At 35.0% G+C, this 19,478-nt stretch overlaps 1 protein-coding gene across 1 annotated transcript; it reads left to right on the forward strand.

The window, feature by feature from the left end:
* Positions 1–304: 304 nt before the first annotated feature.
* LOC132719306 (ATP-binding cassette sub-family C member 4-like) lies at positions 305–19,152 on the forward strand. Its single transcript, XM_060703069.1, has 12 exons — positions 305–439; positions 1,052–1,162; positions 7,019–7,139; positions 7,947–8,165; positions 9,212–9,301; positions 10,799–10,962; positions 11,392–11,517; positions 13,665–13,917; positions 16,538–16,633; positions 17,059–17,148; positions 17,805–17,996; positions 18,933–19,152. Exons 1-12 carry the CDS (start codon positions 387–389, stop codon positions 19,122–19,124), a joined length of 1,707 nt encoding a protein of 568 aa, XP_060559052.1. The 5' UTR covers positions 305–386; the 3' UTR covers positions 19,125–19,152.
* Positions 19,153–19,478: the final 326 nt, after the last annotated feature.

Here is a 19,478-nt window from a genome sequence, read left to right on the forward strand (position 1 = left end):
GCGTGTTATTGATCAGATGTAGACGTCCGGTCCACAAAGTATCTTCATTGATAATATCTATGTATGAGAACATTCTGCAGCTGGCGGGAATGCAAAGTATTGAAACAACATCAAATATACTTCTTTTTGCATTTGTTTTACTCTGCGGGTGTACATGGTAACTCTCTTTGTTATGTTTGTGTTCTGTAACAAACTGCGATGACGTTTCGTTTTACATATAAATAATACAATATTTAAAACGAATATTTTGAAATTCATAATTCTTACTGACAACTTTTTCTAAATTTGTAGCACACACATAATTACAGGTTATAGACGGAATGATTAAAATGGACTGAAGTTACTACTACATGTACTAAAACATCGACAAGCTAGTTCTCAATACAATGGCGAGTAATCCGAGATTTCAGGCCAGTCTGATTTCAAAATTGTTTTTCTGGTAAGTCAATTTAAATCAACTGGACGATATGTTATATAAAGTATATTTATTGGTTAGTCTAAACAAGTGATCTGAACTGAAACATTATGTTCTCAAAGATTATTTAAAGGTTAAAAATTCTCCTTGGTAATAGTGAAGACAACAAAAATGTGTCTTTTATTTACTTCTTTGAAATTTAACCGGTATAGTCATGCATATGGTTATCTTATAGCCAATTAACATTATTTTGCAAGGAAAACATTTCATATGTGATATCATAATCTTAATGTTTTAAGTTTTGTTTTGAAGCAGGCAAGCAATGTTCTTTTGAGACGACTTGTTGTAAATATGTGACAAGTGCTCAAGTACTTGATGAAGTCGCACGCATTAAATATACCGCTGTGAAATATAAGAGCGACCAAGCGTCAGATCAACTTATCCCTAATATTGTAGATAAGACAATTTGTCTTGACGGTGCATGTTTTAAAAACATGTGGGGGAGCAAGTTCGTAGTAGCACTTTCATTTTTTATCTAACAGGTGTTTGTTTACAAATGTTTATCAAAAATATATCACTTGATAGCGCCATATCATATTTTATTATACAAAATTTTGTTTATTGATTAATCTGTAGGTGGCTGAACCCTATCTTTGAGAAAGGATTTAAAAACAATTTAACAGAAGATGATTTGTATGACATAAGCAATGATGAAAGTTCAAAGTATCTTGGAGACAAACTAGAAAGGTAAAACAAGACTTGTCTGCTAATATATTTCATCTTTATCATTATTTCTTAATTTGAACTGTATTATATTTGTGTCCTTAAAGAGAAATGAGAAACTGATGAGATTTTTTTTGATTATACGTTGAACTATCACTGAGGTCATATGTCGACTGTCTAGCTTGAACAAGATGATATGTTTGACATCAGCGACGATGAAAAATCAAATACTCTTGAAGACAAACTATAAACATAGATAGGACCGTCTGTCAAAGCAGTCGTTTGTGCTTAAATAACAGTTTCACCCTTTTAACAAATGATAAAGTTATTATTTTTTTTAAAAATGGACAATTGACATGTCGTCTTTTATATGTTTTCGTGACAGAAGCAATAACAAATAATTTATTATTCACGAATCTTTTAAAAGGACGCACATAGATTAACGTTGGTATATGTAGGAAAGACAGGTTGTGACATTTCAACTTCTTTAATTCTCTGGTTCATCTCAACGAATTTCAATATAAAGAATTCACAAATTCAAGATTTCAACTTCATGAAACAACGATATAAATTCTACGATTTCAACTTCAACTTTGTTGTAGACACGACGTCAATTAACGTCGATTTCTTTGCGCGCAATCTATGTTTATAATATCAACGTAACGTCACTTCCTATGTATGTACACATTCATTGTTAATAAAAGAAACAAACCGTTTACGACGGCTAGTTTTACTCACAATCACGTCCTCACTGTAAATTTAGTAGCAAACGACGGAATGTTAATCCCAATCCGAGTATTGATTGTTCCCGTGATAGTAGAGAGGCCATCAACAATGTGTATCCATCGAACACTTTATATATCTACAAGGACTCAAACTTGCTCACCCTGTTACCATGGATACCACATTTGATATATCACTTTTAGTTGGCGCTGATTTTACGAGCAGATACATTGTAGTTGACGACAATATTATTGGATGTGATAGACCCACTGCTATAGGCTCTCGCGTTGGTTACTTCTTGTCCAACCCACTTCTTGTACAAAGTAGTTGTTATGGACGTCATAGTAACCCATGTATCTGAAACGACAGACCTCACTTGATTTATAGATATAGAATCTATGGGTGTTTCAAAAGGAGACTGTGAAGATACTGATACTTCTTATTAACGACAGTACCAGAAATTGTGTATTTCATTCTCAGATGGATATTACACAGCGACGATGCCATGAAAACAGAGCCACGAAACCCTCCGTTCTAAGTATGACCTCACAAAGAAAAGAACAGACAATAAAACGCCTTTGTCAGAAGCCTAAATACTAATGAAATATAACGATATTATACAGGAACAAAACAATAAAATAGATTTCTTTGAAAGAGTATATGAATGTTCCACAGCGAAACGCGTGCATTATATACCCCATCATGGAGTTGATAAAACTTTCAAAACAACGCCCATACGAATAGTCTATGACTGTCAAAAAAGTGCGGGTTTACATAACTGCCTTGAATCAACACCTCCAAAGCTGAATTATCTCATAACCTTTCTGTTAGATTTTAACTTGGTAGATATGCAGTAGAAAGCCTTTCTACATGTTGGTCTACACAAAAATAACAGAGATGTTCCCAGATTTCTATGGTTATCAGACCCTATAGATCCCAAGAGCCAGCTTGTGACATATAGATTTCGAGTTGTCCTTTTGGAGCCACATGTTACCCGTTTATTCTCAATGCTACATTACTTAAACACATGACCCTGAATGCAAGTAACCTTGCCTCAGATATAATTACCAGAAACCTTTATGTCATTTATGTGTGATTTCAAGTTTTCAACAAGAACAGGCGTTTCTTACCTATATCCGGTACGCATGTGCTCTCATGTCACAAGCATGATTAAAGTTGCAATCGTGGACGTCAAACTCCAGTAAAATACGTTAACTTGCACTAGCTGAAAAAGTCTTGGACAAGGATAAAGTTGTCAAGGTATTAGGAATGTTATGGAACCCGGACGTTGACGAGATGCAGCGTAGGATAGTACACTCTGAGAGAACGACCAAACGTTCTATTCTCAAACAGACTTTTTCAAAATTATATGACCCCCTGGGATTGCTTGGTCAAATGATTGTTCGTGCCAAATTACTAGTTCAAGACCAGTGGAAGAAGAAATTTTATTGGGCACTCCACTTCCGGTTGATATCATCAACATCTGGGCTGATTCGAGCAACGACCAGAACAGCGTAATTAAGACTAAGTTCAAGAGACCATGTTTCCCCGCCACTGAAAATACAGCTTATCCCACCGATATTGATTTATGCGTGTTTGTCGATGCACGTGCACGTGGTTATGGAGCTGTAGCGTATCTTACTAACGGTCATACCGCTACCCTTGTATTTGCAAAGAACAGAGTCGCACCTGTCAAAGAGATAACTTTACCAGACTAGAACTGATGGCAGTACTCATCGGTGCACGTGTCATCCAGCACGTGTCATTTTCAGCCACGTGCAGGAAAACACATCTTTGTCCGACAGTCAAATAGACTTAAGTTGGTTGAAATCTACAAAGACACTTTAACGCTTCATTATGAACAGTGTGGAAGAAATAAAAAAACTTACCCCCGATATTATATGGTGATATTGTCCAACATCAAATACAAACTAGAGGTCTTACTGCGGCCCAGTTACAATCAAGCACATTATGGAAAAAAGGGCCTACCTGGTTAGTCAACAACAATAAATGGCCGGCTTTGGAACACACCAGGACAATCACTTTCACTATTGTGACAGAGCAAAATTCAGAGGAAGAAATTATATCTGTCAAAAGAGGTAACTGGTTCACGTTTAACAGATATAGCAGCTATCAGAAGTTATTACGTGTTACAGCATACGTAATACATTTCTCTTAAAACGTATAATAATCGCCAAAGTGGTTCATTTTCTACAGAGGAGCTGGGGTTATAGAATGTAAACTTATTATAACTTGCCACCAGAAGTAATACAAGATTTAAGATCAAAGAAACAACAAAGTCTGATAATTAGGCAGCTAAGGCTTACTTAGACATAGAATGTTGTATTCGTTTGACGGAAGAATACATAATGCACAGTTGCCCGAGACAACAAGATTTCTGTACCTAATGTCCCCAAAATGTCATGTCGCAAGACTGATAATCGAAAACACTCATTGGAGAGGTCATCAGACCTCTCCACAGTATTCAGAGTGATTGCTGGCGGCATCCATTTTTGGGTATCTGATTGTAGTGAACGAATCTCATTTAAAGTGTGAAATCATTCTACAAATATTGTTTTGCGCATGCTCCGTTTCAAAATACGACTTAACTTAAACGAAAAATTAACATCGAAATGAACAAATCGGTACATAGAAAATCGGAAAATATAATTTACGTTACTTAGCGCTACGTGGATGTTTCATTCCGTTTTAATCTTTTATATTGTATAAATGTTTACTGAATAGCGGTTTTCTATTGCATGTTCCGATAAATAGTAAAAGTGAACATTACAGATACAATATCACCATACACTATTATATGACCGGAGGTTCTGGATACCGTGAATTAGACAGCACGTAAAAATTGTCCTCCGAAGATGTGTCATTTGCAGAAAAGTTACAAGAAGACAAAAGAACACCCTAGATCCCCCACCACTTCCGGTTTCCAGAGATAACGTCAATCCACCTTTCTCCGTAACAGGTGTCGATTTCACAGGAGCACTTAACATTAAAGAAAAGCAAGTTCATCAAGAGGTATACATATGCCTATTCACGTGTGCCAAAACCCTTTCACCTAGAAATAGTTTCAGCCCTACAGAAAAATCTTTTTTGTAAGCTTTCAAACGATTCATTAGCAGACGATCATTACCAAGACTGATGATCTGACACGAGTATCTGACGTAATTCAGAGAATACTAACGGTCGAGTGGTACCCCAAACCAGATTTTTCAAGTTGGTCACGTTGTTATTGTCCAAAAAAGAGATAAATACAGAATCCCCAAAGAAAGCCCAACACGGCAAAATTGAAAATGTTGCAGGCTCGGTTTGATTGAGCCTGTTCATGGACGGTACTGGAAAGTGCAAGTTACCGTCCACGCCCCCTAGCACCGGCTTAAGCAGAATTCAACATTTAAACGTGAAATAGTAAAATTTTGAATTTAGAAACATCCGCAGATGTGTTCATACGGCGGTTATCATGGAATCTTCAATGTGACACTTCCGTGCCATTCCATGAAAAGCGGCGTATGGTCCCCAAGTAATAAAAAGCGTGTGCCCTAAACGAGAAAACAATGGGCGGAACTAAATAAAATGGAATTTTGAAAGGGGATCAGAGGTTATGAAGCCTGCGTATCACAGATAAGACGTCAAAAGACAAATTTAAAAAGCAGGCAACATATCCTAAGGGTGATTCAACATTATTCAAGTAAAAATATTGGAACCACCCAACTAGAAAATGCCGAAAAGTTGAAACTAAAAATACCACAAGCACAACAATAATGTCGTGCTGAACGATCTTTAAGGATCGAAAATATAACATCATTGATTAAATGTACGGGGAGACTTTTTACAGCCGCCACACGGCACAAATAACACGGATGTGATCATAAAAGAGATAAAAACAGAATCCCCAAAGAAAGCCCAACACGGCAAAATTGAAAATGTTGCAGGCTCGGTTTGATTGAGCCTGTTCATGGACGGTACTGGAAAGTGCAAGTTACCGTCCACGCCCCCTAGCACCGGCTTAAGCAGAATTCAACATTTAAACGTGAAATAGTAAAATTTTGAATTTAGAAACATCCGCAGATGTGTTCATACGGCGGTTATCATGGAATCTTCAATGTGACACTTCCGTGCCATTCCATGAAAAGCGGCGTATGGTCCCCAAGTAATAAAAAGCGTGTGCCCTAAACGAGAAAACAATGGGCGGAACTAAATAAAATGGAATTTTGAAAGGGGATCAGAGGTTATGAAGCCTGCGTATCACAGATAAGACGTCAAAAGACAAATTTAAAAAGCAGGCAACATATCCTAAGGGTGATTCAACATTATTCAAGTAAAAATATTGGAACCACCCAACTAGAAAATGCCGAAAAGTTGAAACTAAAAATACCACAAGCACAACAATAATGTCGTGCTGAACGATCTTTAAGGATCGAAAATATAACATCATTGATTAAATGTACGGGGAGACTTTTTACAGCCGCCACACGGCACAAATAACACGGATGTGATCATAAAAGAGATAAATACAGAATCCCCAAAGAAAGCCCAACACGGCAAAATTGAAAATGTTGCAGGCTCGGTTTGATTGAGCCTGTTCATGGACGGTACTGGAAAGTGCAAGTTACCGTCCACGCCCCCTAGCACCGGCTTAAGCAGAATTCAAGACGACTTTACACCCAGACTACAATAAACCTTGCGGTATTGATGAACTTAAACAGAAATATGACGGGTTTTCGAGGGCCGCGGGGATACGTACATCCACAGGGCTGACTACACGACCGATTGTCAAATTGTACCCGTTGGAAATAATCCAGAAACTAGATGAATAAACATTACAATACGAATTAAAATACTTATACTATTTGTTTTCGTGAAAAACAATCCAATTTGTTGTGCAAATAATATAAAACAGGGATTCTACATAACGCTAATCTGTGTGCTGATATATCTAACTAGAGTGCTTAATTTCAAAACGATTTTAAAAAGTAATTTCATTCGTTTATGTTTTTGTATCACGTCCTCTGTGAATTTTCATTTGACCTTGATATTTTCAGACCATGTCGGAATGCTTTTCCCACATTCTATCATATACCAGTATATTAAATGTTTTGATTCGTTGTTTTAACCTAATAGCTCTTATATTTACGTTTTCAGAATATGGTCGGAACAAGTAAAAAATTGTAAACAAACGAAAGCAAAACCTAAGCTGTATAAGTCATTGATTTCGACATTCGGTAAATCGTTCGTCTTGTATGGATTCTTGTTATGTTTTGAGGTATTCAATAAACTATTGTGACTATATAAAATAGAGAAAATAATAATCCCTAAAGAATGCCCAACACGGCAAAATTGAAAATGTTGCAGGCTCGGTTTGACTGAGCCTGTTCATGGACGGTACTGTAAAGTGCAAACTACCGTCCACGCTCCCTAGCACCGGCTTAAGCAGAATTCAACATTTAAACATAAAATGGTAAAATTTTGAATTTAGAAACATCCGCAAATGTGTTCATACGGCGGTTATCATGGAACATTCAATGTGACACAGTTGTGTCATTCCATGAAAAGCGGCGTATGATACTGCATACTGAAAGGTGTCTACTATTCATAAGTGGGTGTACAAATCATTTCGTCATAACTTTGGTTAGATTTTTCATATAGTATCCAGAATAAGTAAGTTTCATTTTTGTCTAAGTCCAAGATATGGTAAAATTTACATAAGTGAAACATGTTAATGAATATACAAGTATATTCTTTCTACAAAAATGACAAGAATTATTTCATGGCTACTGCTGTCAGGGTGATCGATGTTTTGTAAAAGAAACAACATTAACTGAAATTAAAATGTATTGAATAACAATAAATAGGAAGTCATGATTGTAAATATACAACAAAGTCATGTTTTCAATGATTTTATCTGAAATCGGATTCACAACATGTTTAAATGCAACAAAGAGAATGCGAGCTTAAGATTCTTTTAAAAATATTTCAAACCACTTTTATTGTACAGTTTTGATTATAAGATGCTCAAGGTAGTTTGAAAAAATACAATTTAGATTTTTCCATAAATTGGACTCTTTTATAGGAAGCTGTTGTCATACTACAGCCTCTTCTTCTCAGCGGATTGATAAGATACTTCACGAAAGATGCACCCTTTGTTTCCGAAATAGAAGGTTATATGTATACAGGAGGTATAGGATTGTGTGCTCTCATCTTGGCTTTCACACATCATATATATTACCTAGGCGTTCAGACGATCGGCGTCAAAATGAAAATAGCATGCTCGTCCCTTATTTACAGACAGGTAAGTGTACAATATTTAAAATAAACAGAAAAAGAAATCAATTATTACTAACAATGCAAACACTATATGCTTTCATTGTATGACTGTCAAGCTTTGGATAAATTTATGTCTTTCTTATTGATATTCTGAACGGTACTTGTTGATATTACTTATGAATTGCTGAAATTCTAGACTTGCTGCACAAGTTGGACATTCTGCAGTATTGAACTTGTTACACAGCCTAGATTTTTTTGCGCTAATTGGACTTGTTGCACAATTCAAACTTGCTGCACAACCTTGCCTAGCTGCACTCCTTAGACATGTTGGACAAGTTAGACTTGCTGCGCTCCTTAGACTTAATGCACTCCTCGTATTTTCTGCGCTCTTCGGGATTGCTTCTTTTTCTGAAGCGGACCTCTCTAAGACTTTCTTCTTTCCTGTAAAGCGGACCTCTCTTAGACTTGATTCTTTCTTTGGAAGCGGACATCACTAAGACTTTTTCCTTTTCTGGGGAAGTAGACGTCATTACGACTTTCTTCTTTCCTGGGAAGCGGACTTTCTAAGAACTGTTTCTTTCCTTGGAAATGGACCTCATTAAGATTTGCTTTTCCTAAAAAGAGGACTTCAAAGAATTGCTTCTGTTTTGGAAGCGGACTGTTTCTTATGCTCAACTCATCTCTATAAAGTAGATCGTTTTCTAGACTTATTTGCTTTATTTTTTCTCACTTTTGTTTTATTTCGAATTTCATTTCATATAAATGTACAACGTGCGAATTGGATAGCACGCCACAAAATATGGAGGACATTTGTTTCTCTTTTTTCAAACGAAATGGCTATTGTTGCAATGGCAGGGGCATAAAAAGGTTATTTCAATATTGATGTGAATATTCTTCAAACATTTTACTGTTAAACGTGATTGAAAAGAAGTAACTTCAATCATTTTGAAATATACAGCGATACAATTTCAAATTGTTTAAAATATATTTTCAACTGTTGAAATAAAGTGTATACTAGTATTTTGCTTTATTTGTCATTTGATTTTGTATATTTCACTTTCTTGATTTTAGACATTACGATTAAGCATTGATGGTCGCCGGGAAACTACCACAGGACAAATAATTGACCTTCTTTCCAATGACGTTTCAAACTTTACACAGGTATTTAACTTTGAAAAATGAATAATAAAATTCAACGAAAGTGTATAAAGCTATATCTAAATAAAGCTATATCTAATGAAGTATTTTAGCTCACCTGAGCTAGGTTAGAGTGATCTTTTAGGATCGTTGAATGTCCGTCGTCCGTCGTCCATCCACATTTGTTCGTTAACACTGTAGCGGTCACATTTTTTACTCAATCATCATCAAACTTTGTCAGGATGCTTGTCTAGGTAATAGCTCGGATGAGCTCGAACATGGGTTATCTCGGATGGAAAACTAGGTCACAGAAGCTAAAAATGAAAAACATTGTAAACACATTAGCGGTCACATTTATGACAAAATCATCATCAAGCTAAAAAAAGAAAAACGTTGTTAACACTAGTGGTCACATCTTTGACTCAATTGTTATCAAACTTGGTCAGGATGCTTGTCTAGGTTATTGCTCGTATGAGTTCGAACATCTCGGATAAAAAACTAGGACACAGAAGCTAAAAATAGAAAATCTGTTTACACTCTAGTGGCTACGGTTTTAAACGAAATATCCTGAAAATTGGTCTGTAAGTTTGTTTTGATGTTTTCTAGGTCAAGTTTGAATATGGGTCACCTGGGTTCAAAAACTAGGTCACACCGCCCAGATATGGAAAAACCGTGTAAGCTATCTAGTGGTAACATTTTTGACTCAATTGTCATCAAACTTAGCCAGGTAATTGCTCGTATGAGTTCGAATATTGGTCATCTTGGATGAAAGCTAGGTCACAGGAGCTAAAAATAGAAAAATCGTGTTAACACTCTAGTGGCTTCTGTTTTGATCCAAATATCCGGAAATTAGTAAGAAAAGTTGCTTTTGATGATTTCTAGGTCATGTTTGAATATGGGTTATTTTGGCTCAAAAACTAGGTCACACTGCTCAAATATGGAAAATCCTTGTTAACACTCTAGTGGTTACATTTTTGACTCACCTGTCATGCAATTTGGTCAGAATGCTTGTCTAGGTAATGGCTCGGATGAGTTCGATGCGTCAGGTGAGCGATTTCGGGCCATTTTGGCATAATTGTTATGAAACTCATATTAAATTTATTAAATTTTAAAGTATATGTTGTTTCCATTTGATTTAAGATTGATTCTTCAAAGAATTCTACCATAAAAATGTTTACAATCAACACATTTATACAGTGCGTCAACGGAATAAAATGTTTCGGAACAAAATATTATGCTATGTTATTTAAGTAAGTTTTTTTTTCTAATCGTTTATGCATCCGCCTGTTGTTCGAAGGATATATTTCTTTTATTCATTTTTGAAATTATTCGTTTTCAGAATTCAAACGTTAATTTGGTAAACTGCCGGCAGCAGCTATATTGCTTTAAACACTTAATTGAAACAAACAAATTCTATCATTAAACGATTTTGTATCAAAGAAACGCATCTGCTTTAAGCAAATAAATTATTTAGAAAAATAAAGGTCAGTTCAAAATGCAAATAACTGTCATTATTTACAGCTGATGACAATGCTACATTTTCTTTGGATCGGCCCTTTGGAGATTATTGTGGTTTTAATAATCTTATGGATTGAAATCGGACCACCCGCTGTGGCAGGATTCGTAGTAATGTTTTTAATGGTCCCCGTAGTACATTTAATGGGAGGCCTGATTACAAAATACGAGTAAGCATTAACAAAACATACGTTACTGCATAATCGCATAACCATATACTTAATTCCACTTATTGTATTATTTTGAAAAATGTGTTTGACACTGTCCAGTCAATGTTTAAGCTACTCTCCTACGCATCGGTCGATTTTTCCACTTTCGCTCACTGAGCTGCAAAGAGAGCGTATGCTTTAGCTAGTCGAATTTTGTATTTTTGTTAGTTATAATAATGTATTATAGAGTGGAATAGTATTTCAGAGACAGAACTATGGAAACTGATGGATTGCTCTGTAAAATTTTTGCACAGGACCACTGATTACCAAAGGCATCGGCATAGCACTATATTGTAATAAAGCCGATCTTTGTTTTGTTTTTAACAAAAGTACCTAATAAAGTAAATCACGATGATTACATATAACACTCATATGACTATTAACTTACAGGAAATTCTCGGTGAAGCACAGAGACAATCGTATCAGTAGTATTACTGAAATCATTAGGGCAATAAAAGAGGTCAAACTATATTGCTGGGAAAAACTATTCGGAGATGAATTGAGGGAGGAAAGAAGGTAACTGTCCAATTAGTTTTCATCATGCACATTCATTTTATCATAAATAGCATTTGTCTTTTATTTAATTTTCTAGTTACTGTAGCTTTCTTTTTTTCATTGGCACAGTTTTTTCTGAGGGTTTTATATTTTGAAGCTTTCATTTGGTTCAAGGTACGTTGATTACTTCTGGTAAACGAATGCAGTTTCAAACAGTTTTTTTCAAGTAATGCATAATTTTAATATAAAACATTCTGTCACATTTCCTAATGAAAGTTGAAGGACAGAAAACAACATTTTTTATCATCATTGATTAAAGCATCAAGCCATATCTAAATAGTATAGCTTCACTGTTTATTATTATCAGAAAAGGTAAATAAATGTAACAATGACAATTGTATACATATACGTAGCATATGAAATAGAAAAGATATATGGGTTCTGATGTGTATGCGTTTGTGAGGAGTTGCCTAGTGAGACATTTTAAGGGAAACAAAATTATACACTCAGCAAAAATAGAAACCTGACAGTGTATATTTTATTATTATTTTCAGGAAATCGATAAAGAAAATGTAAAAACGAATGTTGGGCTTGAAAGAGAGATGCATGCACAACATTGATCTGCATTTTGTTGTTTATTAAATATGTTTAAGTTTGTTAAATTACGCTAGTTATAATAAAAGGGTCAAATACGTGCAGATAGGTTTTAATCATTTCATAAAACAGTTTTAAAATGCATGCGATTTTTTCATTTAATTCAATATCGGTTGTGGCCACCTCTGGCTCTAAGTAGTGCGTCAACGCGTCGACGCGTAGAATTGACGAAACGTTGAACAAGGTTATGATGATTGTTCCATTCCGCTATCAATGCATTTGTCAGTTGGAGGATATTCTGTGGGGCGTGATGTCGTCGGACATTTCTGCCAAGGACATCCCAGATATGCTCTATCGGATTCATATCTGGAGACATTTCTGGCCATTGCATGGTATTGACGTTGGCTGCAGCTAAGCGAGCGCGAGTTATCCTCGCCGTGTGAGGACGGGCGTTGTGTTGTTGAAACACAACGGGACCGTTTCTTTGCATAAACGGAATAGCCTCGGCATTTAAGCCTTGTTGATGTATGGGCGTTTAATAAGCCGGGTCTTTTGTCCACCCATTATCCCGCCCCATACCATGACGCTTCCACCACCAAAACGATCATGCTGTCTAACACAGACAGGTGCAAACCCTTCGCCCTTTCATACGACGGTTTATTCTTACACGTTCGTCGGCATGAGTGAGATTGTAACGAGACTCGCCTGTAAACACGACAGTATTCCAGTCACGTCGCCGCCAGTGACGGTGCGCACGTGCCCACCTAATACGGGCCTGACGATTGCGTAAAGTGAGAATACCGCGTGTTTATGTGTATATGGGCGTCGCGCTCTAATCGGGCGTTGTTGTGCGCGCAACCGATTGTGAATGGTTTGTGCAGTTACGTTAAACGTGGGCGCGGTCAAGATCACCGGTCTGAACCTGTCACGTAAGTGAGTTAAAACAATTGCACGGTCGTCCCTTTTGGTAGTTGCCCTTGACCTACCTGGCCTTGGACGATCGTGCACATCACCTGTAAGTCTATAGCGTCTTACAAGTTCATGAACTGTGTTGCGACTGCAGTTAAACGTTCTACTCTCGTCAACAACAGATACCCCACCCAGCAACATTTCTATGGCTTGATTTCTCTCTGCTTCTGATAAACGTGGCATTGTGAAATCTATCGACCTTAGGTCTGAATAACACTAAATTGTTACTGAACGCATGTATAGAGTCTTACATCACTGTCTATCTGAATCTTTCAGCATGCACGGGGTTCACGTGCAAAAACTAAAATTTTACGCTTAGCTGCATTCTACTGACAATACGCGGTCAAAACAAAAAAAATGTTTAGTGTATCTATAGTACATGAATACTCACTACACATGTTTTGAATTAAATCAAAAATTAGAAAATATTTAAAAGAAATAAAGTGTCAGGTTTCTATTTTTGTTGAGGATATGATGCTTAAAGAGCCAAAAACCGTGCATCTTTTTTCAATACATTTTTTCAGGAAATCCGACAATTCGTGCCCACGCCTCTTTAATTGGCTGTCTTAATTATTTATCTCGTATTTCGTTTTTTATTTTAATAGGCGTGAAGTTAAAGAACAAAAGAAAGTGCTTATCGTACATTTTGTTCAAGACATCCTGACATTTGTTTCCAAATTCTTTTACATTTTGCCTGTGATAATATGGATGATGTATACCTCTATAGACCTTCGTGCTTCCAGTGTGTTTTTGGTTCTTAGAATATATGATCACGCTGGTCTCATCGTTGGGAGAAGGATGTTTCGTGCGTATACTTTACTCGTTAAAACTAGGGATGTCAATTTACAAAGAATACAGGTATGAATTGCACATTCAAAGCTTCGTTTTAAAAACAATTTTAATTTATCGGTGAATACTGTACGAAGGGAATTCAAAATGTTCATCCAAAATATTATTTTTAGGAGCATCAAACACAAACGAGGTCCTGTGACATGGGAAATGCATTAACGAATAATGAGGAGCAATCGATTAAATGTTAAAAACACAAGCTGTTAAAGACGTTTTTTATGTATATATTACAAAAACGTTTTTAACATGTTGATTGCATTGCTAGTAGTCTTGAAGAGTTTACCTTTCAGATTCTGAAATTCTGTTATGCAAGGAGAAGCATGACTCGTGCCTTTGTCCGACCTAGTAATATTTCATTCTAGGACGGGGGAATTTTCAACTGAAAAATACATCTAAGCACGTAAAAGTTTATTCTTCATAGGTTTCACTGAATGTTGTATTTTGTGCTCTCAAAGTATCCACCTCTAACAGATATACAAAGTCTATAGACCCAATATTTTAAAGTATTTTCATAGTGATTTTAAGTATACTATGCAGACACTGGGATACTACAAATTCGATTTGTTTATGCTAAACAAATTCCCTAGCTTTAAAAACAAAAGGAAGCCGCACGGAGGATGGGTGAGCACAATGACCTATTTTGCTTCAGAAAGTTTAACATTACATAAGTCTTGTGTAACGACGCGTGGTCAAATAGCATTCTGACATTGGCCAGACCTGTTTTGGGTCTTTGTTTTGATAGTATTTGTTTAGTTTTCGAAGAACATTTGTCCGGTTAACTTTAATATTAACAGATTTGCCTTTAGGAACAACAACCTTAATGGCGCGATCCTGAGTTGTAATGATAATGCCATACATTACATTCTTTAAACTGATGTTCGAACCTCCTCCGTGGTCGAGGGGTTAGAGTCGATGACTTTTAATCCAGTTACCTCTCTGGCGTGGGTTCGATCCCCGGGAGATGCTTTGGTAGTTTAGCGCGGAAGAAGGTAGTCTAGTACTGGTGTAACTCTCCAGGAACGATGGTTAGGAAACTACCCGCCTATATGACTGAAATACTGTTGGGAAAAGGCGTAAAATGAAACAAACAAACAAACAAACTGATGGTCCTTTTTTTGCAACACATAGTCTTTTGCCAGACTTACCAGCCCAAACGTTGTTTTGAAATTGTTGCTATTATGGCTTACAAAATGAACCCCTGTTTCGTCACCAGTGACGACATTTGCCAAAGACTGTCAATTGTATTTAAAAACGGATTATGCAACAACTTAACGAATTGCACCCGAGCCTTTTCTGTTTATCTGACAGCAACGGGTTATCCATCTACTATAGATCTTTCACATTTTAAATCACATTTGTGAATGTTATTAGCTAATCCTAATGAGATGACATCGATTGTAGATATTTGCCTAGTGGTGTATCTTGCATCGGCATTATCTAGACTGACGTTGCATTTGTGGGCCGACGGGCATTTGACACATCTTCAGTCGAAATTAACCCACATTTGAATTTGTTAAACTAACAAATAATTGATGAAACAGACATTTTGTTTATACAGAACAGATGTTATCAAAAATGTCTTTATACCTTATGCAACGGCGAAAACGGTTTTTAATTCAAGACCGTATTTCAATGACATACTCTGATTGTCTACCAGTAATTTTTGTATTTCAGCACACCTGTAGAAAATGTATAGCGAGCTATTACAGAACTAAAGTGAACGGATTTTAATGAATTGTTTATCAATGATAAGCTTTATATTTACCCGATAACCTTGGCTTTCGCAATATTAAAAAATATAATAGTCTAGATGCATCATTTTTGACCACTCTCCGTTGTTAATATGAAAATTTATTTTGAACATTGAACTCTTTCTCTCTCTCAAATGTCTTATGTACCCAAACATTGCCTTCATTTATCTCATTGATTGTCATTTCAACATAAATTTTACTTCTGTTTTTTAATTCTCAAAGCGTATTTTTTTTATTAAACTAATTAAACTAACAATATTAAGCCAATGTATAATTCCAAGTGATAAGAATATTTATTTGTTATAAGAGTACAAAAAACATTCCTAGCAAGCCCAACACGACTTAATTTTTGATCACCGTCCAAAAGCTTGGTAACCACCTAACATAAACTTTGTTTTTGTTTACCTTCCCGCTCCTTAAACATTAACTTGATGATGCTATCGTCATTTCAAAGTGCTCTAATCACCGTGAAATTGTAAAAACGACACGTTAGAACTCCATAAAAATGTTGTACAATATGCTTTGGAATTACTCAAGAAGCTTTGATAATACCCTATGTCTAATCGATATATAATTCAAACGTAAACAACGCTTTTGGTTATATACGTAAATGAGCATTCATAACTAAACTTCATAACTAAACTACCAGTCTAATAGCAACAAATGTTTGGAAATTTGTGTTAAAAAAATTCTTTACACACGTGAAATTCTATAATTGAATATTCCGTGAATCACGTGATATCTGCTTTTTTAATCTATTGAACAATTTATGTTTAAGAACGGGTATAAAAAAATTGAAGAAAACAGGATAAAAAATAAATTTCGTTTTATGAAGATTTTAATTACAAAACAAATATCTTCTTTATTTACTTTTTTAGACATTTCTGCTGCTTGACAAACGAAAAGAGAGAACATATACAGATCCAGAAAATAAATCATTTGTTGATATCGACATTAAACGTGCACATTGGGAGGTAGTTAGCATGTTTTTTTTTCAACAGTAATTATAGGACAGAAACGAAATCAAATGTTTGCCATATTTTGAATTTTTATTGTTATTTATATTATATTACCGATTTAGCTCTAACTTCCAATGCAGTCAGATAAATCATACACTAAGTGTGTAAAAGAGCACATTGAATCAACGAAATTTCTTCCACACCCAAAGTCAATCGTAACAACTATAATAATTACTTACGCTGTTTAAATAAAGTCAAACCTGTGATAAATGTCACCTCTGAATAAAGAAAGGTCACTTTTTCGTTTTCCTTACTTAATAAAATAGAATGAAATAACATTTAAAAAAAGACTTTTTGTCTATAAAGACTATACATCTTGTCTCTCCCCTGGTAGGCCTTTATTAACAGTTTTAACTGTATATCATTATTCGTTTTTAAAGGACAACGAAAATACTACTTTAAGGAATATATCTGCAAAAGTTGAACAAGGAAAGGTGTTGACAATTGTAGGTCCAGTCGGTTGTGGAAAGGTGAGAATGTAGAAATTAATGTTCAATCACTGCATCCAAGTAACATCTCCTGCTGTAAAATAATAATAATAATAATATACAGTATGAAAAGCAACACTTAACATTTAATAAATAAAGCAATACAGTTGTATGACTTATACTATTATTATTATAGTTAACTGCATTTGGTTATATGGAAAATTTACTATTTGACATGTTTATTACATATCAAACATATTGGTTTTAGTTGATTGTTAAACAACTTCTTGCAATATGATTTAATCTTATTTGACTTTGCTATAACCAATATTGGTGTCATATTAGGATAAATGGAATGACCCTAGAAGAGCTCGAACCAATACCTGACTTTAAAAGCATACATGATAAGTATCATTAAGAGGGAACTTTTGCACATACTTCAATATGTACTTAGATCCGAGTCATAGACATCTCACATTCTAAATGATCATCTTGCTTCAGGACAACATGCTTTCAAAATAGTCATAGTGAAAAAGCCATAAGCAAATGAGTCTAAATTTTGACTTGTTATTAGTGTTTTAAACTTTAATAACCTTGATAGTATAGCTTAAGACATTGAGTCTTTTTTTAAACTCGTGTTGGATGCAATTTTTCTGTTTGCAAGTTTTTTTGCAAATATATCATTGTTTATAATTTAGTCTTCATTACTGATGGCAATACTAAATGAACTCGAATTAAAGGAAGGTAAAATAGATGTCCATGGTCGGATGGCATATGCAAGCCAACATCCGTGGCTATTCTCTGGAACTCTGAAACAGAATATTACATTTGAAAAAACAGTTGACAATGACAAATACCAGAAAATACTTCACGCATGTGCTTTAGACGAGGTAACACCTTCACTAAAAATGCTTAACATAGAGTTAACTATTTTAAATGACCCGCAAGTTTCTCAATATCAGTAACTGTTTTGGTAAACTAAAACTTCAATGGTGGATAACAATAGCTTTTGAAGTTTTGTTTATTTTCAATCAATTGAAAACACATATCCTTACATTCAAAAATATACCTTAATGCTGACTGCCTTAATATTTTCAAAAGAGCAAACGTTATTAATTTTATGACGCGTTAATGTTCATGAAAGCTATATTAAAAAATATGCTTTATATATTTTATGAAAAACTGGCTAAATTTATAATATTATAAATCGTCACCTTAGTGCAATAACTGTTTAAATCCTATTAAATTAAATAGAACTTATTCTGTTACTGCACTGAGGTGGCGAATTATTTTGCTCCCCTGTTACTTAAGGTATAAGGTAAAACCTTTTTTCAAAGTTTTGTAACGTTTTTTGTACACTGTTATTTTCTTTTGATATTATACATTCTACGTATTTATTGCATCAGGTAGCATAAATCTAGAGGCGCCCTGCTAAAAAGGCATATCAAGCTTTAGAAATGAACATTATTTTTTTCTATCTGAAGAAGGGCAGCCATGTGTTTTATAATTGTTTTTATGGCTTTAGAATAACTTGAAAAGAAAAGCGCTGAATGTGAAATAATTTGTATTTAACGTAAAGATTGCAAAAACAAAACAAAAAAACAAAAGTATATTTTAACATTCATACAAAGTACTTTTTCATTATTACTATTCAAATTGCCTAAATACAAAAGAAGGCTCAGCTATATGGCCATTGTGTAATGTTTTGGTTAGCTTTACAAGTAAACAAAAAAAAGGCTATTGTTTGCATTCTCGAGGCCTAATGTGCGGAAAAGACCACCTGTCTTAACCTTATTGTACTTAAACAAAAAATGTGCATATTCAAGTTTAAGGATTTCCAGAAGATGGACGACAAAGATGCAACATTGATAGGTGACCGTGGCGTTAACCTCAGCGGTGGCCAAAAGTCACGTGTCAATCTTGCACGTGCACTTTATTGCGATGCCGACATTTATTTGCTTGATGATCCGCTTAGTGCTGTTGACTCTGAGACCGGACAACATATCTATAAACAGTAAATATAAAAAACCGCTAAATTTGTACGTCTAAATATACACACAACATCTTAATACTTAAGAACCATAAAACTTATTCTCGATGCATAACAATTCCAAATTCAAAATGAAACATGAATTCATAAAACTTCAATATAAATTGAAGAACAAAAAAAAGAAAGAAAGAAAACAGACCAGGGAAATATAACAATAATGAGATGAAAAACTAAACACTGAAAGGTTACACAAACCTTTCGACACCTGTTGTTGTACGAGTACTAAATGGCTCTTTAGGGATTCTTTATATTTCTCTACTTTTCCATGAAAACATTGAAGTTTACATACCTTATTTTTATCATTCAGAATCAGTTCACGAGG

The sequence above is a fragment of the Ruditapes philippinarum genome, unplaced genomic scaffold, assembly GCF_026571515.1.
Source record: "Ruditapes philippinarum isolate M1 unplaced genomic scaffold, ASM2657151v2 ctg8574_1_1_1_1, whole genome shotgun sequence".
Taxonomy (NCBI): Eukaryota; Metazoa; Mollusca; class Bivalvia; order Venerida; family Veneridae; genus Ruditapes; species Ruditapes philippinarum.